The sequence below is a fragment of the Alligator mississippiensis genome, chromosome 11 (assembly GCF_030867095.1).
Source record: "Alligator mississippiensis isolate rAllMis1 chromosome 11, rAllMis1, whole genome shotgun sequence".
Lineage (NCBI taxonomy): Eukaryota > Metazoa > Chordata > Crocodylia > Alligatoridae > Alligator > Alligator mississippiensis.
The window spans coordinates 37,669,561-37,684,566 of NC_081834.1; the positions used below are offsets into that span (position 1 = coordinate 37,669,561).

Genomic DNA, 15,006 nt, shown 5'->3' on the forward strand with positions numbered 1-15,006 from the left:
TCCCACCATCCTGCACATGCATATGGTGCCTCTACCTCCAATTGCCCCAAGCAGCTCCTTGCAGGCTGGAAGGCTGCCAGCCTGTAAGGGGAAACCTGCAGTTTCCATTGGTTTTCTCCTTTAAGGAGGAAAATCTGTGTTTTTCTCCTTCAAATAAGAAAATTCGCATTTTTCTCGTTTTTTGCAGCAAACAAAAAAGCCAGACCTCTGCTAATTAAAAATAGGTATCAAGAAACAGTTTGAACTGTAGTCTGCTCTGCATCAAGTCTCAGATCAGACTTTTTCTCAAATGTAGATTTTGGAAAAAAATACAGAAACTAAAACTGGGAAGTGTTGTTTTTGTTGTTGCTTCTTCTCCAATTAATTTATTAATACATTAATTCAGAATTGCCCAATTTCATAGTTATGAGTGTTATATTTGGTTTTTTTCTTAAACCCTAACTTCCAGAGTTTTGCAATTATGTGAGCCTCTCAATTTTCATTAACAAAAGAACTTTGCAGTTTTAGTGGTTGCAGAAGTAGGTTTCTAAATATGAACAGAGCATACCCTGATGGCTCAGAAACAATAATGCAAATATACAGATGTCAATAATTGCTCTTCAAAAAAAAGTCCCTTTTTCTTAAAGTCAGTCTCATGTTTTTTCATGGGTGAGTTATGATTTTTCAGTACCTGGGATTAGCAGTACTGTCACTATTCACTTGCTGTTTTGCCATTTGGACTGCAGATTGGTATTTGGTTCCTTGAGAATTTGAAAGAGAAAGTAACTAGAACCTAACTACTGACTTCTATTTTCATTATTCAAGAAAAATTATGTGTAAAATAAATAAATAAATAAATAAATAAAAATTGCAAGTGCTGTACATTTATTAGAAGAAAATTATGAAATTTACTGTTATTGATGTCATAAATTATTTAATTAAATTAAATGGAATTAATTGGTAAAAAGGAAAATTAGGCATTTAAAACATTGAAAGCTTTTTTCTAACTTAAAGCAATATTTTTTTATTTGTATAATATGAATAAAAAAATCCCCACTTTGTTTCTTTGTATAGGTAGGCTGCTTTAGATAATTTTTAATTTGACAGTGAACCATTATGGGTAAGTCTGCATAAAAGATACTCTTTTAACATGACATTCCTGCATCTTGAACCTCTGTGCTTTTTTCCTCCTCAGATGAGAACTGCAAAGACAAATATTACAACTGCAATGTGGTGGTGCAGGCCCGACTCTGTGTCTACACTTACTACAAAACAGCTTGTTGTGCATCCTGCAGGAGGGTAGCCAATAGACAATCAGGTTTTCTAGGACGTAGATAACAACTACTCCATCATCCATAGCAGCAACGTCAGACTTCTATATGGGAACATAAACAGTGTTATTGCTTGGACTACAACAGGCTCTGCCTTCTTAAAGAAATGGTTTCCATATTGCTGAGCTCATCAAGAGCATGGATACATTTCCCACCCTTTCAGTTACACTTAACATGCAGTATATAGGAACTTTTTGGCTTTTAAAAATGTTTGTTGTAAAACTGTGATCTTTTTAAAGCATTATTTTTTAATGATACTCTTGTATGCACCTGTTCATCCAACATTTAAGGAACTTACCAGCCTTATTTTTATATGAATGCCATCTCTTCCTTGGTATTTTTGGACCTCCTTAGATTAACAAACAGCATCAATAGAGCATGTAAATGAGGAGCATTATAGTGTAAAGAGCCAGCCCCATGAAGAGCCATTTAGGCTCAGTTTAACCAACATCCTAACATGTGCTCTGATTACCTCAATCAATTCAGACTAAGACTCACTATTAAGCTCTCTGTGCTGTGCATTCACTAACTTCTTGTCCTCAAAGGAGCAGCAAACATGCACATATTTTGACTGCCTGTATGTGACTTTATATTTAATTCATAAACTAGTGAAGAATATAAATTTATATTCTGTAATTTTCTATGGATGTTTAAAGTAATATATTATCCATCACAGTGAAAATAGTGCCTAGCCCTTTAAGTCTTCACTTTAACATTTGCAGTTGTCAGTGAAACTCCAATTCATGGATGAGGATCCTCCAAATTATCCTGACAGTTTACATCAGCAGAGGATCCTCCCCCATGATGTAGATATTTCAGTATGTAAACTGATTCCTCACATAACATTTCACCAAATGCGTGCTCAACAAATAATGTATTAAAGCAGTGGTTGGCAACCATTTTAGGCTGCAGGCAAGAGTAACCCAGTTTGGTTCAGAGGTGAGCAGATGGGGGTGCTAGGGCCCAGCTGCCTTTGCTGCTTTTCCCCATGGCAGCAAGGGAAAAGCACCTGCCACTGCCAGTTTTCCCTGTGGTGGCACAGGAAAGTGACTGACTGCTGCCAAAGCCCCACATTGCAAAATGTCACTGAAGCCCCACATCTACAGTCCAGATTAAATGAATCCATGGGCTGGATGCAGCCCATGGGCCATAGGTTGCTGACCCCTACATTTAGTACCAGGATCTGTCTTAATGTTGTGAAATTTCAATTAGAATTGTCATGCATTTCTGAAGCAACTGCCAAATTATATGGCCCTCTGCCTCTAACACATTTCCCTAAGCCTTTGACATATATATACGCCATCTTGTCTTACACACACTGTTCATATAGCTCAGACAGCTATAATAAGGAAATCCTAACTCTCAGCCCTGAATATACTACAGCAGTTTGTCTTGCCCTTTTCTCTGTTAGCATGTTCCTCAGTAAGCCTATTCTGAAAGAATACTTTCTATTTACGTCATTTCTTCTTTTCTGTACAAGAGTGGTTACAGATACACACCTGAGCTAGGTGTCTGATTTTTCTACACTTGCTGTACTCAATCCAGGATTTGTAGACTAAAAGTAGGCTAACCTCCTGAATGTTCCACAGTCCACCTACTTTTATAAAGTCTTTTAAAAGATTGCTATGTAAATGAGACTGAATCATGCTGGGAGGGGGGCGGGAGTAATTTCTTCCTGAATTACTGATAGCTATATATTGTATGCCCTAGTAATATCCCTGACCTTGTGTTTATTTTAAGGTGACTGCTGCCTGAGTCTAAAGAGGGAGCCCACTAACCCCATTAGGTCTAACATATCATTATTCTTGATTATTATGCCATTCCCAGGGGCCAAGCAATTAGAGTGTTTTATTCTAGATGTAGAGATGTGATTTCAAGCCTTTTTGTAGACTCATACTGAAGGCTGACTCTGGTCGCCCCAGCTGTAGGTGGATACATAGTCATTCAGCCTGGGCAGTCAAAGACAACTAGGCATGACTTCATGTTCTGTTGGATACAGGACAAGATGTGCTTGGGACAGAGCCTTGACTTTTTGATTATGCCACTCCCAAATTGAATACCTTTGAGCCATATTATAGCATCAGTGTTTGAAAAGAGCCCCCATTAGGTGTTCTCCCTAAAATTTGATGATACAATAATGACCTTTTGTGATTAAAAATCATTGAATGCTGTTATGTGCAACATTAGAACTTCTCTACACTTTGATTGGTTTCATTTACATTGTAATGAATTAAAACAGAGTAGGAGACCTGTGTGAAATTGAAAAGCTAATTATTTGGCAGTTTATCTGAGTTAATTATTCTCTCTCAGTCCTGTTCCTTTATATCAGGAAAAGTCATCCATGGAAAGGTTTTATATAGCAGTTTTAGATTGGGATTAACTATATAGTATAGATTCTTGACCAAAGAATTTTTTGGAGACAGCGCAGTATAAACAATGGTTGAATTTTCAGTAATAGTGAGTGTAGATTTATGTATGAATGTCTCATTTAAGCAAATCTTGACATACAGTATCTATTTTTGTGGTCTGTGGTGGGCTGTTAGGCTTGGCAAACCTTTGACATTTGACTTCTTTTTCCTCATGTGTATTTGAGCAGGTTTAACAGAGTGTTTGCATCTCAGAAATCTTATATTCAGTCCACGTGGAAAAAGGGAGTTGTAGTTCACACACTGGTAATATGACCATAAACAATATGTACCGAATACCATATTTTTCTCATGTCCTAAGGATATCATGCAACGTGTTCTGGAATATGACACACCTTGTTTTTGAAAGGCAGAATGAAGAAGAAAAGATGTTTACAGAGTAATGGCTGCATACAGCAAGGACAGAGCCTAATCTTCAACTGACTCTCTCTCTCTCGCTTTCCTGCTTAACTGAAGCTGAAACCCTAGCTGCTGCTGAAGGCTGGTCTCTATGGGTGGATCTGTGAATTTGTAAAGAGCTAAAGTCTCCAAGGCTGTGAAATAGGAGAGAGTGCAGGAGCAGCTAGGAGACAGCAAAATTTCCCTGAGACAGCCTAGCTTGATTAGTGGAACATCAAAACCATTAAAAAAGATCGATGATCATTAACACCTCTGGATTGAAGTACAATGAACTTGAATAGTAATATAGCAGCTGCTGCACTGTGAAGCAGGAATCAAAGCAGGGTGCTTCTATCCAAGAAGGAAATTCAGCTTCCCTACTTAATACATACACCCTAATTTTGGGAACCTGATTTTTGGGGCAGAAGTGTGTGTTGAATGCAAGAAAATATGGTATTCTTATTGTACATAACTTTTGGAGAGAAGATGGGTAACTTAAACATTGAGCTGGTATGTGAGCAAACATTGTGTCTCACTGTATTTGTTGTTATTCTATTAAACATGTAGTGGTTGGGGTGTATTACACCGAGTTATCTTTTCGTGAGTTCCATTAAGTCATTAAGTTACCATTAAGGAAAACAAATCCATTGGAGTTAAGTATAAAAGACTATACACAATCTTATATTACTCCTCAGGTGTATTGCTTTGTTAGCTGGATGTGATGAAGTATATTCATAGCTATTATATAACATGAACCTTCTAATATTTTCAGAAATACCATTAAGAACAATGTTAGTCTCACCTAATTAAACACCTTGCAGTAAAGGAGGCACCTGAGTCTGGCTAGACTTAAATCTCTTATCATCGTTTGCCATGATTCAGCATGAGTATAATAGATACTTCTACAATGTACGCTAATCAATTCTTCCTTCCTACACACAGCGGTGTAGAAGAACTAATATTTTATAGACAACAGTAAATCCTAGGGTAGTATTTCATTGCCACATGAAGTGCACTTTTAAAACCATTTGTTAGTTATTTGTTCAGTTATTGCATTGTGCATATAACAAGTATTATTGTCTAATAATATAGCAGTGCACCAGCTTACCCTGTTACCATACATAAAGCCTGATTCTGCTTTCACTTATATTGCTGCAAATCAGAAGTGACATTAATGACCTCTGTGGAGTTATACAAGTTAAAAAAACACTTTAAGTAAGAGCTAAATCAGACTTAGAATTTGAACAACACTTTCCCTCTCAGGTATGCTAATACATAGGTATTTCAGATTGGTAGAAAAGACTTACCTCTTGCCTGTCAGATTTTCAATGTATATGGGATAAAGTGGAAGATCAGAGTAACTATATCCCTACGTGGATATTTGATGCAAGGTAAACTTTGGGTCAACTGCTTAGAGATGATAAATAACCAAAATGAGCAAACGTTCTCTGCCTTTGTAAAGAATTCATTTTGCTGACCTTGGAACAATGCTGAAGGATGTTTAGGAAGGCTTTAAAATGGGAGAGCAAGGTCTGAAGATTTTTGCTAAGTATCTTCATATAATTATTCCTAATATAATGGGAATAATCATCCTTTGGGGGAATAATGCATGATTTGCAGAGTCAGGATGCATAATCAATGTTATTTTCATCATGCTTACCACATCCTATTTTCATACCTAAACGTTTCAGATCCAGAATTTGGTCCTCTTAATAGGAAAGTGCACAGGCATTAAGAATACGCATTAATTCAAAAGTTAACTTCTATGCAAATGCTTAGTATAGACTCAACACAGCTGAAATTTTGCAGGTTTGTGGTTCTAGTAGGTACTGCTTGAACCTACTTACTTAGCAAGAATTTGTAAAGTTTAGTCTCAAACCTTTCTAAGTAATCAAACCATGTTATTACCTGGCTGGCATGCGGGTGGGAATCAACAAAAGTTTAGAAAGGCAAGCATGGGAGAGAGAAATAGAACGTCAAGGGTCTGTGTCAAAAATAAGCCCAGCTATTAATAGAGCTATCTTTCTGCTGAGCCAACAAGCTTTTTTTCCTGCATTGGCCAGTTTTAAATGATGAACATTGAAATAACTACTGAATGAATTCTTGTGCAATGAACCCAGATATAATTCCCATAATTGTACAACTATCAAAGTATGTATCCTGTATTCTAACATACGGCATCTACTGTATTAAAAATCTACTAGAGTGATCTTTCCTACACTCAATAGCAGGAGAAATTACTCTAGGAGAGTTTTTTTGAGACAGCTGTGTGTGTGTCGCTAGGATCCTCCCTCTGAGAGCGCTTGTTGGCTCTCTACCAGGCAGTTAATTACATGTCTGTCTATATGTGTTTGGAACGCATCAGTTTTGAACCCTGAATTCTAAGAGTAAATTTTCTTTGTTCCTAGCATGGCTTGCAGAATATATTCATGGGGTTGTGTTAGCTTCTGTTTAGAAGCTGAATAATATAAAATGTTTAATAGAAGGAAATTTAAGAGCAATGTAGTATTAAAAAGAATCATATTTAGTGGTCTTAAAAGGCAAGCTGTTTTGCATTATATATTTATAAAAAACAGTTGCGTAAAGTTCAAATCTAGTCAGAGCAGGTACAGCTGCATTCACTTCGACAGGACTCACATAGGGACTGAACTTGGCCCTTTATTACTAAATTAAAAAACCACAGATGTGTATTGTGATTTTTTTTTTTTAAACGTAGGCTTCCTGATATATTAATAGAAAATGCAAACCACCACTGTGTTTTTGTCATGGTTATTTCTTTTGAGAATCCAGTATCTTTCCAGTGACTTTATACCACTACTTTTTTCATTAGCCTATTTTGTCAGTGCAGTGTGTGGGTCTCTTATGACCTAGTTCAGCAAGGCCCTCAGCATGAATGGACTTGTATGTCCTTGCACAGCCCCATTTTGAAGTCATCATAGCTCAGTATGGAGCATCTTGAAGGCTTGGGGCCTAAATTGTGCAGAGAATTAAGCCTTGGTTTATGAGTGACAAAAAACCTACTTTATACGTGTAAAATTATTTCCACTTGATCCTAACCCACTTATTGATTTTGGCAGAAGGATATACTTTATTATAACTTATTTTTTGTTATTTGTAAATACAAGATGTCTATAGGAAATACATATTCTGAGCTATGTCTATGGAACAAGCCACTGCATCAAAATAGTACAGTTATTTAGATTAAGCAGATTTTTATTAAAAGGGACCTAATATGTATTTATTTACATATACCATTTACATTGCTGTCTGGTTCTTTAATAATACTAACCCAGCTTTCCATGGAATTTTATAACACACACATATATATATGTCATACTGTAAATCCATAGTTACCATTCTTTAATTTTCTGATTAGCCGGTTTCTTGAGTGCATTTAAAGGGGGAGTATAAGTTAAAGTACATTGTGACCAGTTCAGGAATATGTATCCCTGGCAGTGCACCTGAACCAGAACTGTACAGCATCCCTTTCATATTGTATACATTTTCTTTCTGATGAAAAAAAAAATGTTAACTATTTTGTTTATGACTAATTTATTTTTATTATTATGAAAAATAAAGAAATTAAATAAAGATCAGCCTCTGTTTTATGATTTTATTTCCTCTTTGTTTGATCTCCATCATGGTCCCATGTAACTCTTTTTCATAGGTTAAACATGTATTTCCAGAGAATAAATCCATGAGAGGATCTAATTAATATTCCCTGCCGAAGATGTATAACACCACCCTGCTACATTGCAGTAGTAAGGTAAAGCACAGAACATACACGGTGACAGTCTGACCATGATAACCATTCGTATTAGAGATGGGATCTGTTATAGGTAGGTTATCATCTCCTTACTTTCAGTTGTTCCCTACAATATTTTTCAACAGCAGTAAACTATTATATACTCACATAGGAATTAGTTCCTGATATCCGTCCTAAATTCCATATGGTCATTTTTCCTATTAGCCTAAATAACAGTTCCTCTCTTTTCTGGTTAACTCTTATCCAAGCCTATAGTTCTTTACTCTTTCCTCCTAAATCAGCTCTCCCTGAAACTTGATTTACCGCTGTTTTGCCTGAATTCCATTCAATTTGTCCAATCGTCCTTCATATTATTGTCAACTACAGACAATATTAAGATTCCTGATTTTTTTTTTATGGGTTTTGGACTGAGCTCGGTGCATTTTAAGCATGTGGGTCCAGATCCAAATATGGGGCTTAAATGCTACGATACCCAGTTTTGTGACACCTAATTTTTAGGTGCTTGGCTTCTGTAGCAGAATTCAGAGAAGCCCTGATACTGAGGTGTAACTAGGGATTTGGGGCACCTTGAGCCAAGTGTTAGAAAGAGGAGAAGCAGGAACCCGAGCATATTCTGCACGCTTGGCTGCTGCTGCTGCTTCCAATACAAAGCATACCACACACAGTGCTGCTGCCGCCACCAGGACTCCCCAGAGAGCCACTGTTCTTGTGCCCACTCTTAAGTTGATGTCCACAGCTGGTGCGCTCTAGTTATGCTCCTGCCACTATACAATGCATGGGGGGAAATTAGGTGCTTTAAATAGGCTCTGCAGCAAGCAGCACATTGTAATGGGCTCCCTCTAAAAAGGCAGGAGAGGAGGATGCCCCAAGGCTGCCAACAGGCCATGCTGACTACAGGTAAGTGCCTTAAATCCTGCTCCTCTCTCAGGCTCAGATACCTTTCTTGGCACTACCAGGAGGCACCTTCCTCCACTTGGGATTCACAGCCTGGAAGCTTGCCTAGAAGTGGGCCTCAAAAGCCTTTGTTTTTTTTTTAAAAACACTCCCCAAGGGGCAGCCTTTCACAGCAGGAGGTGGCACCAATAGCATGTCATCAGGAGCGGGAACCCTCGTTACCACCCCTCCCCATCCTAAGGAGGTTCAAGCCAACATTCCCCACCTTTTAGAAGGGTGCCTGAATCTCACCAGGTGGTTTGGGACAGAGACAAGACCACGAACGGGGTGTGTTTCAGTACCTTCAGGCAAGGAATTTAAAGGAGGGCTTGCACCTCCTGGTAGCATTTTAACCTCTCAGCTAGTAGCTAAAAGGTTGGGTGTAGTGGCATCACCTCTTCCAGCTGTGAAACTGTCATGCAGACCTGACTTTGCTCAGGGCCTTGCTACACCTTCTACTGTGAGCTGCACAAATGCTGATTGGCTTTAGTGCTAGCTCCAGTTCGGAGCAGTCACGCTTCAGGCCAGCAGGAGCCCGGAGGACTGAAAGGTAAGAATTCTTTTCCCCTCCCCCCATTTCAGGCTTTTCCCCCATGCCTGCTGCTGGCCCCAGGGCTCCCCCAGTTTCCCCCTGCCTCTCCTCCCCTCCCCCGTGCCCTCCTCGCATATGTGTAGCTGCCTGGCTGTCTTTCCCAAGGGAGTAGGTAGCAAAGAGTCGCCCTGTCCTGTCTAGGCACTGCTGTCCGGCTGCTGTTCTTGTCAGGGCTGAACCCACCCAGAGAGAAGCAGCAGCAGCAGCTGGGCACACAGGTTTAGCCCTTCCTGCTTCCTCCCCCAGGACAGACAGCATGGGCAGCCACAAGTAAGCTGGGGGGGGGGGTACTGGCCATGATCAGGGGTCTTGGGTGCTGGTGCTGTGAAGAGCTCAGGGCAGGGGGAGGCAGTGGGCCTGATCCTGACCAGCAGGGAAGGGGGGAGCAGGTGGTGTGCTTACACTGAGGTGTAGCCTAGAGTGGCTATACCTTAGTGCAACATGGTAGCATGGATCAGAAAGAATCCTGCCATGGAGTGGTGTAACTTTGAGCCATATAATGAATGCTGAAAACCAGTTTTAGGTGTTCATGTGTGGACAACCCAGGTGTTAAGAGCTCAAGGAGCCACACACAATTACTGTGTAACAAGGCCTTGACATCAACATTCAGATTTTCAGATTTCTCTCTCTCTATAGAGGCACACTTTTCTTCAAGTCAAGACATTAGTCAAAATTAATCCTTTCCTCACTGAAAGTTTTGCTTTTGACACACGAGAGGGAAAAAGCTTTACTGAAAAATCCCCAAGTATCCAAGCCAGTGGTCTCTTCCTGGTACCTACACTCTATCATTGTTTACAGACTGAGATGAAATGCATATTTGTGTTTTCAAAAGTTGCTTTGATCTGAGATGCTTTTAATGCCAATATTTGCCTGGCAAAAGATGAAATCACAATATAGATATTGGTAGGATATACTAGGCCTCTATCCTGGAAAGATTTAAGAGTATGAGCCTGATGGGTGTGCCTCATGCTTAAAATAAAGAGTGTAATTCAGTCCTTGCAGAAGTGTACCCCTAGAGCAGTAGTGGGATTCTTTCTATTAAGAAGGGAAAAAATGAAACTGCATTTTCTTTTGTAACATTTCTATATTTGTTTCTATCTGCCATAAAAACCAGCCTAGAATGCCACTGACCTGAATCTTTTGCTTACTAAAATTATATTTAATGTATTTCATAATTACAGTAAATTACAGCTAACTTGGGTTTAGAAAGATGAAGAAGGCTCCTTTATGGTGATTTTATACATATAACTAAATTGTGACTGTAGCATATGCACTGTTCCTGCAACTTAGGTTAATGCTGGAGGAAAATTGACAGTTGTTTTCCTTGTGCCATTTGTTTTATTAAGCATGTTTCTATGACAACTTTCCAGTTTCATTATGAGACTCTATAATGGTAGACCTAATTACGATCCAGAGCTGCAAAGTGCTAATTACTAGCTCTCTTTCAGGTTAGACTGTTACATTGCTGTTCCCAGTCTTTGAGTACACACCTCTACGTAAATATAAGGTTTATGAGCTGGGTTGCAGACTGCTCAAAAAAGAAAGATGAGAAAAAGGGTTTAGATACTGGCTAGGGAGGAATGCAGCCAAGTGGAAAGTGCTATTTTTTATTTAGCCACAATGACATATTTCTCTGTAGATCTAGGCTTTTCAATGATGCTATAGTGCTTAAGAGGTTTTGTACTGGGAAGAGATTTTATGGACACTTTTATGGATGTGGGATAAATCTCATGGGTAAGAAAAAATGCTGGAATAGTGTAAAGTGTCTGAAAAAGTTCCAGCTTAAGCAAACACAGGAAAATGCTGCCTTCTGTGCAATGCTGCACAAAGTCCTGGCACAGAGCATCTGCTAGACATAGGAGGAGTGTCTTGGGGACCAAGTGCACCATGTAGTACTGTCAAAAAGTTCCAGGGAGCATTGAATGTCACGAGACAGCCCTGAGAGGATGTCTAAACTGTACTTTGGGTTGTTTCATCCTATGGAGGAACCAGTTCTATAATTTGGTTTACTTTCTGACTTTCAAAATTGTGTATTTTTGTTTGCTTCAGTTTTCCAGTTATAGAGCCATACATCCTACACTGCCATCCCTTATAGAGCCATTGCTTCCTACATTGATCCAGCTGATGCAAATACCTAACACTTCCTAGCTAATTCCCACCTTTCTATTCATTTTGCTTCTACCCTTTAGCTTCCCTTCACAATCACAGCAGACATTAGAGTGGATTAGAGCAGATGCTCCAGCCCCTGTAACTCTGGCTATATCTCTACTGGGAGTGCTTCATCTATGTCCTATAATGATAAAGTGCTCATAATGCAGGTGTAGCTACACTGGCAAAGGTGTGCTTTGTGCCAGTATAATAAAACCATGAGGCAACAAACAAAATGAGCTGTACTGATAAAAGCCCAGTTTTGACAGTATAATTGTCTATGCTGGGGGCTTCTGCTGCCACAGCTGGGTTGTCCAGGGAATCATTCCTATTCACACTCCTCCCTATCACAGTTACTTTATCATGAAGGATATCATATATTAAATCCTATTGCAGATGACTGACTGACCTAGCACTTATTGAAGACCCATTTGAGCCTCTAATCTTTTTAAGTCTCCCTTGCTGAGCACAAGGGATCTGATTGATTTCCCTGTATAACCCAAAAAAGAGGGGAAGTGGTCATTTTGCAGCACTGAAGACTGGTGGACATTGTGTTTCAGGAGGTAGAATTTCCTGTATGCAGCAGCAGAGAATTTAGAATAAATCCTTTTTTTAAAGGATTTATTGCAACTTTTATCTGGCCCACATATGCAAAGAAGCTACGGATGACATTAAAATACATTCCAATGGATGCTATTGAGTTCAGGGCTGGATAAGGCACAGTCCTCAATAAGATGCTCCCCATATCTAATATTCACACACACTAGAAATAAAACTATGAGGAGGATCATTTCAGTCCTGTGTTTTACTCCAGCGCTATACTTAGATCTGGGATATAATTTTAAGTGAAAGGAACAATGGACCATAGGAGAAAATGACAGACTCAATAACAGTTTTACTATATAGGCAGCAAAGTATTTGAGAAAGGTAGGTGCTGCTGTTTCATGGCTGAATGAGAACTTTTTCTGACAATAAAGGGATTTATGTGTATCTGGACTGTAAAAATTTTAGTAGAGCCCAAAGCGCTTGTCTATTACTGAGGAATCATCATAGGATTCAGTGTGTACAATCTTAACTCACACTTTTAAGACACCAATGGCATGCAGAAGCAGATAGGAAATGTTCCCACTGAACCACAGGGGACTCCAGAGTGGGGAAACAGTGATGGGAAATCTTGCTCAAATATTTGAGTGTACCTGAGGGAAGGTAATTAACCCTAAGTAGCCTACTTTAATCTACATTAGCCTTGGAAGGAGGATGTGACTGGAACAGGGAGAAAATTGCCACAGACTATGGGTTATACAGAGTATCAGCCTTCAGAAAGTCATTAGAGAAACAGCCACAGGAATGAATGATGTCCCTACCACTACTGATAAGCATGTGTTCCTCCTTTACCCCAGGAGCAGGAGTTTGGGCTATTGCTGCAGGTAAAGAAGTCCAAGCAACAAACTCTTTAGGGGATGTTTGTGTGGAGGATTTGTCCTTCCACATAAAAGTTCTAATAATTTAGAAATACCCAAGATATGAGGAATTTTCTTGCAGATCTCAGGACAATCACAGAGCTGGAAACTAAAGTTAGATATTCCAATAGTGATTATATAGTTAGAGCATCACAGCTACATTGCATAATCGTCAGTAGATCTAGCCAGAAAATGTTTTTCCCCTTCCCACAAAAGCCAACAAAAGTAAAAAAAAAAAAAAAAAAAAAAAAAAATTCAAGGCAAGCAAGCACCTAACAAGCAGTTACACTTGCTTGAAAACCTGGTTTTCAGTGTGCTACCACCATCCACAGCCTTTATGCAGGCAGGCATACAGGAACATTTCCTTTGTCCACATGTTCAGGACTGCTCTTACTGGCTCCTGAAAGCTTTCTAATTGTAAAGCTTGCCATGCAACCACTGAGGGCAAATGTATTATTGTGCATACACTTCATCTCAGCCACTACCAATGAGGAAGCATGAATGAAACAGGAGTAGATGCTTTTTTGTTGTGGACTGACTTTGGTCAGCATCATTCCTGTGTACAGACTGGTGGGCTAGATGTTGTCCTACAGGTGCTGTGTGCTTTTTAAAATATCTTGCTAAAACAACTCTTGAGCATGTGGTACTTCAGTTACGTAACGTGTATTTGACATTAGAATCTAGCTCTAATTTTGTCTCTCCATGTTACCAACATCATGTATTTATTTACCCAAAGCAGAGAAAGCAACACCTGGTAAGGCTGTGTGAAATTTCGCCGGCCATTTCATTTTGACACTGTTTTGACCAATTTTGAGGTTGAAACAGCAAAATCGGAACAAAACAAAGGCTGTCAAAATACCTTCAAAACAAAACAAGGCTGGTTGAAACGTTTCAGAAGTCACAACATTTCAACCATAGGCTGGGGATGGGAAGTCAGCCCAGCTGGGCTGACTTCCCATCCCCAGTGCAAGTTCCGGCAGGGGGTGGCAAGGCAGCCCAGCTGGGCTGCCTCCCACCCCCGGTGCAATGTAGTGTGGAGGACCAGGAAGCAGCCCACTGTGGGATCTAGTGCTGGGGATGGGAAGTCAGCCCAGCTGGGCTGACTTCCCATCCCCAGCAAAACTCAAAACAGCATCAAAACAGCCTTTCTGTTTCCACGGAACGGAACAGCTGTTTTGACTCTAAATGAAATTCAATATGAAACGCTGTTCCAGTGAACTGGCAAAACTCAAGGCAAAATGGAATGGTGCCGTTTTGTGCAGCCTTAACACCTGGCTATCTTCTACAGACTGGCTGCTTCTGTTTGACAGGGTGTTACACTAAATTCCTATCCTTCAATACTGTGAAGTATTTCCCATTTCTGAAGTCCAGAAATCTGACAACTATGATCCTTACAAACTAGTGCAATCCATAGACTTACCAGGTGTTTCTCTTAGCATCTGCTAAGGCTGTAGTTAAGCAATCTAGTTTATTATTAAACAACCTAGGAAGGTTGCTAATGAAGCTCAGCCAAGTGGTATTAGCATTTTAGTAGGAGGATTAATAGTACTTCTTCTTAATGTTGTTTGTAATTTGCATGCTAAACAAGGCATGACCTTAACAGTGTTCTATGGAGCTATTAAGACCATTCATGCTTCCTGAAGTGGCAGGTTTCTAGAAATGTACAGGCTTCCCAAGTGCTTGTTTGAAGGCCGCCCTTTGGCTGATACAGGGGGACTGAACCAGGGACCTTAAGAGAAAAAAAAGCATGAGATGATACTGTTTGAGTTAAAGAGCCAAGTTTCTGCAATGGGGGGCTGCATTAATTCATTTCCACCATGGATTAGCACAAGGGAGTATGCCATGTTATCCACACTTGCCAGTCAGCTAAATTGTCTAAGAAATACTGGAGCAAGAGTTTTTTTCTACTTTGCAATGATTGAAACAATCTTTAGCTCACTTAGTGGGCCATAAGGCCATCTCAAAGTCACCACTGTGTATATTTTTGCAAATT

At 39.6% G+C, this 15,006-nt stretch overlaps 1 protein-coding gene across 3 annotated transcripts in view; it reads left to right on the forward strand.

Moving 5' to 3' along the window:
• THSD4 (thrombospondin type 1 domain containing 4) overlaps positions 1 to 7,710 on the forward strand; it is a 702,916-nt gene extending 695,206 nt beyond the window's left edge. For all 3 annotated transcript variants that reach the window (XM_059714825.1, XM_019477615.2, XM_019477616.2), the window contains one exon: positions 1,175 to 7,710. In XM_059714825.1, the coding sequence (XP_059570808.1) occupies positions 1,175 to 1,317 (143 nt within the window). In that variant the 3' untranslated portion in view covers positions 1,318 to 7,710. The remainder of the gene's footprint in view (positions 1 to 1,174) is intronic.
• The last annotated feature ends 7,296 nt before the right edge of the window (positions 7,711 to 15,006 follow it).